The sequence below is a fragment of the Panthera tigris genome, chromosome F3 (genome assembly GCF_018350195.1).
Source record: "Panthera tigris isolate Pti1 chromosome F3, P.tigris_Pti1_mat1.1, whole genome shotgun sequence".
NCBI lineage: Eukaryota > Metazoa > Chordata > Mammalia > Carnivora > Felidae > Panthera > Panthera tigris.
Window position 1 is genome coordinate 50,839,606 of NC_056678.1, and position 14,777 is coordinate 50,854,382.

A 14,777-nucleotide genomic window follows, 5' to 3' on the forward strand; every position below is an offset into this window, starting at 1 on the left:
AAAACAACTTGACAAGTTTCAGTCTTTAGTACTCACTATGCAGTGTTTTTCTTTTTCTCACTTCTTAATATTTGGTCCGAATTCTACAATATCTGATATCAAGATTGTTAACTTTGTTTTCTTTTAATTTACATTTACCAAGATCTTTGTCATTTTGTTTTTAACCTTACTTCGTAAGACCTGCCTCTTGCTGTATTAGTCTATTTGGGCTGCAATAAAACACCACAGACTGGGTGGCTTAAAAACAGCAGAAATTTATTGCTCACTCTTCTGGAACCTGGAAGTCTAAGGTCAAAGCACCATCATGGTTAGGTTAGAGCCCTTTTCAGTATTGCATAGTCTTGTATTTTCATGTGGCGGAAGGGGCAAGGGAGCTCTCTTGGAACTTCTTTTATAAAGGCACTAATTCCATTGATGTGGGCTCTGATCTAAACACCTCCCCAAAGCACCACCTGTTAATCCCTTCATCTTTGGGGGCTAAGATTTCACGTATACATTCTGAGGGGAACAAACATTCAGACCATGGCACTTGCATCTGTGATACACCCTCATTATGAGTTCTCAGACTACCACAGAACTGTTTTTTCTACATCCATGTACAGGATGTTGTTTGTTTTGGTATTCTCTCCCAAACTTGGCACATAGGTGATTTTCTTTTTCTACGATTCACTGGTCTTTCTGAGATACATTCACTCAAATTTCCACACTAGTTAATCCTCTTTTTCTGGGGGTAAGTAGTCAGTGGGGACTTTTTATTTGCTTGTTTAGTAATTTACATATATATTCACTTTTCTCCTCCAGATGTTCTCACCTGAAAGCCATTTATCATGCACATGACCTAATGCTGTTCATAATTGGACCTACTCATTCATATTTTTGAGAGTTTTGTTTTTTTTTTTCAGCTGCTGTAGTTAGGCTGCTTATTTCTACTCTGCCTGTTAGGATCCAAATACAAACTGAGAATGTGACCTTTCAGAAATAACACTGTTAATACTTTATTTCTGATATCAGTTGACCTGATCTCTTGTGGATAAATATAAGCTGTTACTTAGAATTGAATAGTCTCCAAGGATATGTCATTTTAAAATTAATATTATTTTATTTATTTGGTATTTTCTAAAACTGGGTTGTCACTTTCTAAGCCGGCATAATGCCCCCTAAACAGTGGGTTACTGAAAGAATAAGAGTAAGCATCAATTCTGACAATTATGTGTTAGATGAATATCCAAGAATATGGAAATCCGTAGATAGCAAGTTCTTAAAGTTAAGCTTAAATAACATTGATATTTTTATAAACATTTGAACATTGAAAATTGCAACTTAATTATATTATACCTTAAATTTCACCTTTGAAAATCCATTGGCAATACTTAAATCTTCCATTGAGGTTAGTGATTTCCATAGAGCTTATTAACACATAATATTTGTATATAATGCCACACGTCAGGAACCTCTGAATTTAATACATATGTTTACATATATGTATATAGAGTACATATATGTATATAGAGTATGTATATACTCTATATGTATATAGAGTACCTATATGTACATATAGGTATATAGTAAAACCTTCATTTGCGACCATAATTCATTCTGGAAACATGATTTTAAATCAAAGCACTTGTATATCAAAGTGAATTTCCCCATAAGAAATAATGGAAAACAGATGATTCATCCCACAACCCCCAAAAATTCATATAAAATGATTATAATATTGTAACATAATACAAAATAATACAGAAAATACAAAGTAAAGAAATATAAAGGAATTTATTTATAAAGAAATAAACAAACTAACTTGAACTTACCTTTTTTCAAAGGTAAAAGTTTCCTTCGTGGATAGTGTGAGGGAGACAAGAGAGAGGAGGATTATTGTGTAGGACAACTTTCACTATCACCAACAGATGTTGACTACAGTATAGTATTAATAAACTTTTGACATATACTGTATTTAATGCAACTGGCAAAAGGGCAGAAGACAGAAGAAAGGGTCTATATCTGCAGGCAGCCTGACCTAGAATGAAGCAAAGCATTCCTAAGCTTACTCTTTTCTGGAAAAGCAAAGGACTATCCATAGGTGCTTTGAAGGAACAAAAAATACACTAGTGCCTGTTGTGGGCACCTTCTAACGTTCTGAAAAATCACTGATTTCTGCCAAACATCATGGCCTGAGACTGAATATCATCTGAGTATGGGAGACGATCACCCACAATCCCTCAGTGAGCAAACGAGAAAGAGAGAGAGAGAGCACAGAACCATTGGCCCCATTGTGATCATGTGATGTTTGGCATCACTTACTCCTTGTATTCCAAGACATCACTCATTTATCAAGTTAAAAATGATAGGAATGTTTGCTCATCTTGCGTGACACTCACATAACAAGTTACGTGCAATCCAAAGTATTACTGTGTATGTTTTCTCTGCACTTTAAACATGGCTAAGGGCACCTGTCTGTCTCAGTTAGTGGAGCATGTGACTCTTGATCTTGATATTGTAAATTTGAGCCCCAAGTTGGGTATAAAGGTTACTAAAATATTAAAACCTTTAATAAATGGCTAGTGTTTAGTAATATGCTTGGTCATGTTTCCATTAGTCATGCTGATCTACAGTAAAGATTTCTGAGTAAATACAACTTTGTATCATGCACCACACTTAAGTTCATATTACATATTTTCCATTCTTAATTTGCTTTTGTGCCACAGGGGTTTTAGGTAAGCTAAACTATATGAAAGTCAAAAAAATCCAGAGAAATCGTCCCACGAAAGCGAGTTTTTCACCATTTACTGGTCAGTATTTACAGCCTTCAATACCTCAAGTACCTTTCTAGGTACCAGGTGAGCGACACAAAAGTAAAACTTGCCCTTTTGTTACTTATCAGTCTTTTGTTTCATTATGTCTGTAATCTACACTTCCTCACCTGCAGATAAATGAAAAATTGATTTTAAGTGGAAAATTGAATAATTTTAAATATTATTAATGCAGGAGAGGAGTCACTCACAATTTTTGTGGACAAGCGGAAGTTGAGCAAAAGATCTGAAGGAAGTGATTCCAGCACCAATAGCTCTTTGGTCACTCTGGAGACGCTACATCAACTAGCCGCTTCCTATTTCATTGACAGGGACAGCACCCTTCGGAGACTTCACCACATTCAAATTGCATCCACTGCCATAAAGGTATGACTGACTTTACTCTAAAATGATATCATACCATTATTATTCCTAGGTCTAAAATGCATCTTTTTATCTTTGCATGTCTCACTGATGTAAAAAATTACATTATAAAAAACAGTTTAACATTTTCATTTGTCATAAGTTTTGAAACGTATTTCAATGAAATGGTGTTTATCTCAGTGTAATTTTTTGACTTGATAATTGGGTCGAGGTTTTTCATACCCTAATGTTAATTGAAATGCACTGGATACACAGACTCCCTTACAGTGTGTATGTGGATGAAACTTTTTAAAATAATATTAATTTATTTTGCAAATATTCATATTTTACAGTACGTAGTTAAAAACATTCTGAGAACATTTTGTGTCAGTGACACAAAAGTCATCAAGCAGCTTGGTTTAAGGAATATTCCCCCCCAGTATTTTAAAAATACAATTAAGAAGTACAAGTATTTGGATAGAAGTTCCTAGAAGTCAAGACATAGCACAATCTAGAATTATTGTGTAAATTCCATGAATTCACTAGAATTTTTTGCCTCTGACTATACTACGGATGACTTTATCAAAACTGAGAGAAAGTGAGAATAAGGCCCCTTTAATTTTATTTATTTATTTATTTACTTACTTATTTATAAATTAATGTTTATTTATTTTTGAGAGAGAGTCAGAGCATGAGCAGGGGAGGGGCAGAGAGAGAGGAAGATACAGAATCCGAAGCGGGCTCCAGGCTCTAGCTGTCAGCACAAACCTGACATAGGGCCCAAACTCAACGAAACATAAGATCATGACCTGAGCTGAAGTTGGACACTTAACCGACTGAGTCACCAAAGCACCCCAAGAGGTCCCTTTAATTAAAAAAGAGAGAGACAGAGGGAGAGAGATACAGACAGGCAGACAGATGGTGACTTCAAAAACATTAGATTTTTTGACACATTTCTCTGGCAATTTTAAATCAGCATGTTGTTGTGTTTGTTCAATGGCCACTGCAAAACAAACAAACCCATTGCAATGTGATAAGGTCATCCTAGACTAAGTTAACAAGAGCAAAATAAAATACAAAGAGCATTTCTTAGTGTTTCAGCTGTAACATTTCGTAATTAATGTAAAAATCTGTCATTAAATATATCATTTTGTTGCTTTATGATTTTAAAATTAATGTGTGAATTTGTTTTGTAAGTTAATTGAAAAACTAGTACTTCAGTATTTTGGGAATGCTATGGAAAATTTGCACCATGTATATATTGTTCAAGATATACAGGAGAGAATAAAATGTGATATAGAAATATCTTTATCATATGGGTTACATAAATAATACTACCTGTCTTCAAGATCGCTAATAGATGAAGTTGGTTAAAAGAATTCTGTAGATGTCAATTACACAATTATAATTAGTCTACTTCTGACTATAGGAGTTATGTTGGATAATCAAGTATATAAATAGTATTTATGCTATCTAGATAAAAATGTAGCCAACATGAATACAGATATTTTAGTTAATTTAAAAATACTGTAAGATAGGATACTGTTAGAGATATTTAGCTAGAGGTTTCTGAGGAGTCAGAGACTTTCTCAGAAATCAATTTCAATGATATAAACAGTAACTTAAAGCGTATTTTCTAATAGAAGACATCATTATTGTAAGTATGTTTATTATATGGCTATTGATTTTTTTTCTCAGCACCAAGTAGAATTTTGCAATAGAGTTTTGTACTTTATTCAGCAAGAAATATTCATTCACATTTTGTGTCAAAACTTAATGGAGGGTCACTAGGGACTTGGACCAGGACGTGGGTCTAGAGAGGCCTGGTCACAGGAGTAGGATCTTGGGGACAAAAGGCATCTGCTTATCTCCGAGTAGTAAATTACCCAGATGTGTGTATCCCCCCACGAAGACAGAGCTGGAGGATACTGGCCTGCCATCATAGGACAGGGACTTGCTGGTTGGCTGGAATTTCATTTAGTGAGACACCAGGGACTCCTAGCTGTTGGAGAAGCCCTGGACCCCATCAGGCAACAAGTCCAAATGGGAACTGACTGTTGTCAGTCTGTAGCTGCCACTTCAGGGTAGTTTACGGGGGGTGGGCCTCCTCCTTACTGGAACCTGTGCAGGTGGTTGGTACTTGGCCCCAGCTCCACAGGTCTGGGGGGCCCAGCTGTCCCAGGCCTGATAAAGGGGTGTATACTCCGTCTGCATGTGGAGCAGTTCAGGGCGCTAGGGATTGGGGGAAAAAAAGAAAAAAAAACTTATGGATATTTGTATGTACTTCTGTTCTCCCACAAGCAAGCAGAATCTGTATCACAAAAATCAACATGTTTTAATGGTGTAAGTATTGCACACAGGCATTGTTTTTCCGTTCTGTGATACAACTGGGAATGGGAAGTCTTCATGAAACTCATAATCTAGCTGTGTGGTAGAAGAGAGCTTTAGAGAAGTGACTATTTTTAAGTTTATTTATCTATTTTGAGAGAGAGACAGGCAGAGAGAGGGAGAGGGGGAATCCCAAACAACCTCCATGCTGTCAGCACAGAGCCCAAAGAAAGGTTCGATCTCACAGGTTTGTGAGATCATGACCTAAACCGAAATCAAGAGTTGGTCACTTAACTGAGTGAGCCACCAGGGCGCCCTTAAAGAAGTGACTTTTTTAAATAAGTCACCTCAGAGAAGCTCTGAGGAAGAGGAAGGAGTAACCCGGAATGTGAGAGAGTGAACAGCCTCACCTTTAGAGCTACAGGGAATGCTGGAATGCTCATTATCCATTAACCATGGGAGAGCCTTCCAGGGCACATAATGGACATATTTAAAGTGTAAAGATGGAAAGGAGAAGTGGGGCTTTAGATCAGGGAGAGGAAGCAGAGAACAATATTGGAATGATACAGGGATGGATAGTAAAGAGAAGTAAACATATTTTGTGCTATAACTGAGGAAAAAAAGGAAATGAGGTATGTGCCAATGGCAACAGCATGGCTAAGAATATATAATCACAGAATTACATGGGGAGTGCAAGGGTGAGGTAGTTGGAAATGGGAAAAAGGTAGACTATCAGACTTTGCAGGATTTAATTAGGTCTGGATGGAGTTCTCTTCCGAGGCAGTAGTAATTTTAAGTGACTGGTGATTTTCTGGTGCTGGGTCAGCTGCTGTCTGTGTTACTGTGAAAGCTCTAGGGGTAAGCTCTTGAGGTGGTCTACAGGTTCCTGTCTCACATGCACAATTGTATGTTCCTGTGCATTTTTCTGGAAAGAGTATCCTTTATTTTCATTAGTTATCAAGTGTGTCCCTACACAGATGAAAGGTGTCCCTCCTCAATTATAAGATTATAATTGCTTAGATGTAAGTTAACACAATAAAAAGGACTGGGGTTGGGGATGAGGTGGGAGGTGTAAGGGGAATCTAAAGGCATTCAACTACTGAAATTCTTCACACTTGAATACATAGTTCAATGCCAAGGGCTTTTGTAGTATATTTGGATCAAGAGCTGAGCTCCTTCACTAAATCCCTAAAGGTTTAATGCTCTATTTATATATTTAAAATTTTCAACTAAGCGTAGCGAGAGCCACAATTTCTTTGATAAGGCCAAGTGTCTTGTGTTTGAAGGCCATGTAATAGGTGTTTAATTTCTTGAAAAAAATGTATGAAGTTGTTCATTGATTTACAGAATTTAGGAAACAGAGTATTGTTAAAAAATAACATCAAGTAAGATCATTATCAGATAACGGCAAAAATATAATTAAATATGGAAAACTGTGCCTGCTTTTATCATGTTAGTTCTTGCAAAAACACAAAAGAGTTGGACAAATAGTGTTAACTATGAGCCAATTTCTAGGAAATGGGGTAGAATGATGTTGTTTTTATCTCTTACAATTATGAATATAAATGTAGGCTGCAGTCCATTAACACATCTGGAAATAAAAAAAGAGGCTCAAACACCTATGTAGCTTAATTAACTGCCATATTATTCCAATTAACAGCATTTATATAAAGTATTATTTTCCATATTGTTTTTAATGCAATAACATGTCAAATACAATTTCTAGAATTGGCCATTATTTTCAGAAGATCCAATTCAATTGACTCAATTTATCTAAAAGATCACACCGACCTGTTCTTTAGGATTATTATGAAATAGTATAATAAATTTAATATTATGCTACTGACAATGAAAATATATATTGGGAAACTTTAATCTATTACCTGATGTGGTGTGTGCATTTTCCAAAACTTCCTTAGTACTCTAAATTTTAATTATTTTATTTTATTTTTAAGGATTTTTTAAAGTTTATTTTTGAGAGAGAGAGAGAGAGGAGAACATGAGCAGGGGAGGAGCAGAGAGAGAGGGAGAGAGAGAATCCCAAGTAGGCTCTGTGGTGTCATCACAGAGGCTGTGTGGGGCTGGATCTCACGAAATGTGAGATGGTGACCTGAGTCGAAATCAAGAGTCGGAACCTTAACCCACTGAGCCACCCAGCCATCCCAGTAGCCTAAATTTTAAAAATCAGTTTACACACGGTGAGTAAGATTAAATTTTTTATTAAAGACTTAAATTTTTTAAATTTTTTTTTAATGTTTTATTTACTTTTGAGACAGAGAGAGACAGCATGAGCAGGGGAGGGGCAGAGAGAGAGGGAGACACAGAATCAAAAGCAGGCTCTAGGCCCTGAGCTGTCAGCAGAGCCCGATGCGGGGCTCGAACTCACAAACCGCGAGATCATGACCTGAGCCAAAGTCAGACGCTTAACCACCTGAGCCACCCAAGCACCCCTAAGGACTTAAAAATCTTAAAAGAACTAAATTATTATTAATTTCTCAAAATAAGTACTGATTAATGTCTGGTATTTCTGGCATTTTTCTTGTACAGAGAAAAAAAAACAGATTTTATTTATTTTATTTTATTTTAGAGAGCACAAGAAAGTGTCAGTGGGGAAGAGGGGCAGGGGGAGAGACAGAGAGAGAAAGAGAGAGAGAGAGAGAGAGAGGGAGAGAGGGAGAGAGAGAGAGAGAGAAATTTCAAGCAGGTCTCACACTCATCTTGAAGTGCAGCATGGGGCTTGATCCCCTGACCATCAGATCATGACCTGAGCTAAAATCAAGATCAGACACTCAACAGACTGAACCATCCAGGAGTCCCATCAGATAGATTTTTAAAATTATAGTGTTTAGAAATGTTTTCTAAAAAATTTAGGAAGAAACACAAATAATGTGTTAAAGTTACCTTAAAGGTTAATATGCCAATTAAAAATTGCATTCATAAATGATGTCTTAGTGCCGCTTGGTTTATTTAAGAGTGATGCAGGTGATTTTGAGAAGAGGCTCCAGAACTTTGTATCTACATTTCTGTAATTATAAAAATCCATTAAATTAAAATTTGAAAAGCTATTTATAATATTAGGCCTGATAATACTTTTCCAAGAAGCTTTCCTGCTATGTAAATTATTTTCTCTGTGAGATAAAAATCAGTAAAACCTCACAATTAATTTTTAAATGTTACTTTTATATGTTCAAAAAAAGCTTAAAGAAGACACAAGACAACAAAATTTACCTGCAAGCCATTCTTAATAATTGGAGGATTGATTTCATATATTAGGTTCATTTTCAGAAAGGATTCTCTTAACAAACTCTTTCAGGATTTTAAAAGAATGTTTTAACTTACACACAAATTTAAGCATCTGGGTACAATGCAAGTACATTTAACAAATTTGACAATTTTTTTTCAAATTGAGAAAAAGTGTATCTACATTTTCTTGTGTATACATATTTCCTTGCCCACAATATTTTTTATCCTAAAGGAATAATATGTTATTCCAGAAGATTAATATATAAATATAGTATCATGATTAAATTCATAACAATCTCAGAATAATTAAGGTTAATATTTTAAAATATTTAGAAAATTCATATATTTTTTAGAACTCTCATACATTTTAATGTTTATTTATTTTGAGAGAGAGTGGGGGAGGGGCATAGAGAGACAGAGAGGGAGAATCCCAAGCAAGCTCTGTGCTGTAAGCGCAGAGCCTGATGAAGGGCTGGATCTCACAAACCATGAGACATGACCTGAGCCAAGGTAAAGAGTTGGATGCTTAACCCACTGAGCCATGCAGGCACCTGTTGACGTTCATATTCTTGATAATAATTTTCCACTTTTTGTTGTAGGCATTCATTTCCTTGTGCTGAGTCCTAAGTCTATAATATTGATTTGTTTTCTGCTCCTTAAAACATCTCAATTGTCATATTGTCTTCAGTCAAGACCTGCTTTGTATTTATATTCTTGTAATAAACTATTTATAATTATATTTTCTGTGCTATCTCAGAATGCTGACTAAATTATCTCTTCCATTTACAAAAAATATTTAAAGTGAAAAAGCCTGAAAAATATTATCAAGAAGTGTATTTAATATTAAGTAAAATTAAAAATATCTAAGTAGGGGTGCATGGGTGGCTTTTGATTCCAGATCAGGTCATGATCCCAGGGTCATGGGATCGAGCCCCATGTCAGGTTCTGTGCTGAGCATGGAGACTGCTTGGGATTCTCCTCTCCCTCCCTCTCTCTCTGACTTTCTCCCACTGTATCTCTTAAAACACTATACATATATATGTATGTATACATATATATATATGTATACATATATATGTATACATATACATATATATTTATGTATACATATATATGTATATATATACATATACATATATTTATGTATACATATATATGTATATGTATACATATATATACATATCCCATATATATATACAATTATGTATATATATACATATATATATATATGTGTGTGTGTATATATATATATATATATATATATATATATATATCCCTGCTTCTAACCAAGATGGAAAAACATATGGAAATACATTCCAAGATGGAAATACATATACATACATATCCCATATATATATATATATATATATATATATATATATATATATATCCCTGCTTCTAACCAAGATGGAAAAACAAGGACTGGATTCATCTTTCCACATAACAACACAAAACCCAAACCCAAATCAAAACTAAAACCAAACAAACAAAAACCCCAAAACAAAAAAAGTCACCTATGAGGGTCAGAATCAACTTCTTCAAAATTTGTTAGCATCGATATTTTGATTCCTTCCCATTAATCACAAATGTTCTTAATGGCATTCAGAATGGTGAGTCCTTTCCAGATATTTTCAATTTACTTTGTCCACATCCATCAGAGGAATCACTACCTATGGCAACTATAGCCTCTGAAATGTATTTCTTAAATAATAAGTCTTGAAAGTCAAAGTTACTCTTTGATCCTGCAATAATATTTTGAAGGGATTTTTTTTTTTTCTGAGCAGTAGGGAAATAGTTTAAAATATTCAGTAAACCATGTTGCAAACAAATGTACTGTCTTACAACCTCCGTTGTTCCATATTTGGAGCATAGGCAGTTAATTTGGCACAGTTTTTAAGATCCCTAGAACATTCTGAATGGTAAATGAGCACTGGCTTCAACTTCAAGTCACCAGCTGCTTCAGCCCCTAACGAGAGGGTCAGCTATCTTATGAAGCCAGGCATTGACTTTGCCTTTCTAGCTATGAAAGTCCTAGATGAAATCTTCTTCTCATACAAGGCTATTTCATCTACATTGAAAATCTTATACTTAGTGTAGCAAAACTAAATCATTATTTATCTTAGTTAGATCTTAGGGATAACTTGCTGCAGGATCTAAATCAGCACTTGCTACTTTATCTTGTGCTTATTATACAAAGGCTTCTTTTCTTTTTTTTTTAAGTTTATTTATTTTGAGAGAGAGAGAGAGAGAGTGTGAGTGGGGTAGGGGCAAAGAAGAGAGAGACGGAGAATCCCAAGCAGGCTCTGCACTGTCAGCGCGGAGCTTGACGCAGGACTCAAATGCATGAACCTGTGAGATCATGACCTGATCTCAAACTTTCTTTTTCTATCAGCACTGGGCTGTTTTGCTTTTTTCACATTTAGGTGTTTATTGGAGTAGCACTTTTAATTTCCTTCTAGAACTTTTCCTTTGCATTCCCAACTTAGCTGTTAGGTAGAAGAGGCCTAGATTTCAGGTTAGCTTGGCTTTTGGCATACCTTTCTCACTAAGCTTAATCATTTCTAGCTTTTGATTTTAAAGTGGGAGATGTGCAACTCTTCCGTTTACTTAAAGACTTGGAGGCCAATGCAGAGTTATTAATTGGCATAATGTCAATGTTGTGTTTCAGGAAATAAGGAGGCATGAGGAGAAGGAGAGACAGGGAAACGGCCAGTTGTAGAACAGTCAAAACACACACATTTATTGATTAAGTTTATGGCCTTATATGAGTGCAGTTCGTGATCCTCCCAAAATATTAAAATAGTAACATCAAAGATCACAGATCACAAATCATTATAACAAATACAATAATAATAAAATGTTTGAAATATTGTGAGAATTACCAGACTGTGGCACAGAGATACAGTGAGCAAATGCTATTGGAAAAATGGCATCCAATACTCTTGCTCACCAAGAGTTCCACAAACCTTCAATTTGTAAAAACTGTGACATCTGTGATGTGCAATAAAATGAAGCACAATCAAATGAAATATACCTGTAATTTTACCTACATGGATCTCTTCTCTGGACTCAACTAACAAATTATAATAACAAGACCCAAAATAAACAAATTGTTTTCAAGAACTGCTTTCCAGAGCAAAGCTCAAGAATATTTATAGGAATAGGGGAGCCTGGGGCACTCATTGGGTTGAGTACCTGACTTTGGCTACGGTCATGATCTCACAGTTCATGGGTTTAAGCCCTGCATCTGGTGTTGTGTTGTCAGTGGGGAGCTGCTTTGGATTCTCTCTCTTTGTCTGCCCCCCCACCCCAACTCTTGCACTCTCTCTCTAAAAAATAAACATTAAAAATTTTAAAGAAGTATTTATAAGAATATAAACAAATAAGCCTAAAATGCAACAAAGGAAGATTCATAATGTTATTCAGTCAAAAGTTCCAGGCAATGAAGAAGCAGGAAAACACAAACAATAATGAAGAGGACATTCAGACAAATAAAACTGACTCTCAATGAACACAGACATTAGAATTAGCAGATAAGAACATTAAAATATGTATTATAACTGCATTACGTATTTCCTAAAATAAAATAGAGACATGAAGATATACAAAAAGACCCAAATGGAACTTACTGAGATGTTGAATTTAATCTTTGACCTAAAAAATACAAAAGATAAGATTAAACACCTGCAAAAATGCACAAGCTAAAATTAGTGAAATTGAGACATAGATTGTGAGTATAGTAACTCTCGAAAATGAAAGAGAGAGAGAGAAAAATAATGTGAGAAAACAATGCACAGTGAGCTGTGGGACAGTTTCATCTGGTCATAAATATGTGTAATTAGAGTCTCAAAGGAAGAAAGGGTGAAGGGAGCATGTATTAGATTTCTATTGCTCTGTAACAATATTATCATGATAAAATTTAGAGGCTTAAAATAAAACACATTATCATCTTTTCAATTTTGGGGGGAGGAGAGGTATGGATTAGCTAGTTTCTCCAATCAAGGTGTTCACCAGAGCTAGTTTTTCACCTGACTCTCAACTTGGGGAGCATTTGTTTCCAAGCTTATATGGATGTTGGCACCATTCAGTTCCTTGCCAGTGTGAGAGTTTCAGTTTATTGTTGGCTCTTGGTGGGAGGTGACATTCAATTATTTGCCAAGTAACCTGTACTATATGGCAGCTCACAACAACTTAATTTGTTTCCTCAAGTTCAGCAAGAAGGAGAGTCATTATAAAATATTACAATGTTCTGTGTTCAGAAACAAGTCACAGTCCCCACCTATACTCAGCGGGAAAGGATTACAGAAGAAGGTACATATCCTGAGAAAGTTGTCATGGGGGCTACCTTAGAAATTGCCTTAGACAATATTAATATATATATATTTGAAGAGTTAATGGCCAATTTCCAAACTCGATCAGGATTTAAATCCCACAGATCCAAGAAACTCAAGAAATACCAAACATTAGAAACCTCAAGAAAATGACGACTCACTTCATAATCAAATGGTGCAGAACCAATTTTAAAGGGAATATCTTAATTTTCATTAGTTATCAAAGAGTCCTTGCACAGATAAAGGCATCTCTACTCATATATAAAGCTTACTAACACTGTAAGTGCTTAGATGTAAGTTAATGAGGTAGGGACATCAGGAAGAAATCAGAATGCATCGGATACAGAGGAACAGCGCAAAAGGATGACAACAAACTTCTTGGAAACAAGGCAAGTGACAAGCCAGTGGAGGTGAGATCGCTAAAGTATTAAAAAAATCCTGCCAACTTAGAGTTGATTTTTTAGAAAAAATGTTTCCAAACAAAGGAAAATGTATTTGCAGATGTATGAAATCTTTAGGAATTTCACCAACAGACCTGAACTGAAGAAATGATGTAGGAAATCTTTTGGTCAGGAAGGAAGATGATGCCAGTTCGAAATATGGATCTACACAAAGGAATGAAGAAAAGTAGCAGGGGCACCAACATGGGTAATTCTATCTTTTATTATTCTTTAACAAAATCACAATTAATATATTGTGAAGTTTATGGTATATATAGAAAAATAGTATGCCAGCAGCATCACAAAGATCAAAAAGGAGAAATGGAAGAATATACTTGTGAGGTCTTGTGTTATCAGTGAAATGGTATAATATAATTTGAAGGTAGTTGATAAGAATGTATACTATGAATCTTAAAGCAACCACTAAAATCACAAAATAGAGCTGATATAAGAAAAAATGACATATAGAATTATTTTAAAATTAGTCCAAAAGAAGTCAGGAAAATAAGGAAAAGGTTAAAAAGAACAGATGGGAAAAATAGAAGACAAATATCAAGTAGACAGACTTTAACTCTATCAATAATTGCATAAAACATAATAACCTCAACTCTCCTATTAAAAGGCACAGATCATCACATCAGATTAAAAAAAGGAATAACCAACTTCATGTTACCTACAAGAAAATCACTTGAAATTTTAAAATAAGTTAAAAGTAAAATGATGTGAACACTGGCGTGACTATTTTAATATAAGAAAAATGTGTTTCAGAAAAGAGCATTACCAGGGAAAAGGTAGTTTCATAATGATAAATTAGTCAGTAATCCAGAGGAATTTATAATTGTAAACATTTATGAACCTAGTAGCATAGCTTCAAAATACATGAAACAAAAATTTATAGGAGAGAAGAAAGTAATGAAGAAATCCATAATTACAGTCAGAGATTTTAACAGCCTTCTCTCAATCCTTGACATAACAGGGTCTGTAGAAGATTTAAACAATATTATCTATCAAGCCTTACAAAGTATATATTAATACTAGGCAGTCATCTAGAAAATCCTTAAATATTTAAAAACAAGTAACAAATTTTATATATAACCCAAGACTCAGGGAAGAAATCAAAAAGGGTATGAGGGGCTCCTGGGTGGCTCAGGAGGTTAAGTGTTTGACTTTTGATTTCGGTTCGGGTCATTGTCTCTCAGTTCCTGGGATCAAGCCCTGCATGGGCCTCCGTGCTATCAACGGAGCCCGCTTGGGATTTTTCTGTCTCCTTCTCTCTGCCCCTG

The 14,777-nt window shown here is 35.1% G+C and overlaps 1 protein-coding gene across 1 annotated transcript in view; it reads left to right on the forward strand.

The window, feature by feature from the left end:
- Positions 1 to 14,777, forward strand: part of BRINP3 (BMP/retinoic acid inducible neural specific 3) — a 406,055-nt gene that overhangs the window by 214,519 nt on the left and 176,759 nt on the right. The window contains exon 4 of the mRNA XM_042975995.1: positions 2,986 to 3,176. Coding sequence (XP_042831929.1) covers positions 2,986 to 3,176 — 191 coding nt within the window. The remainder of the gene's footprint in view (positions 1 to 2,985; positions 3,177 to 14,777) is intronic.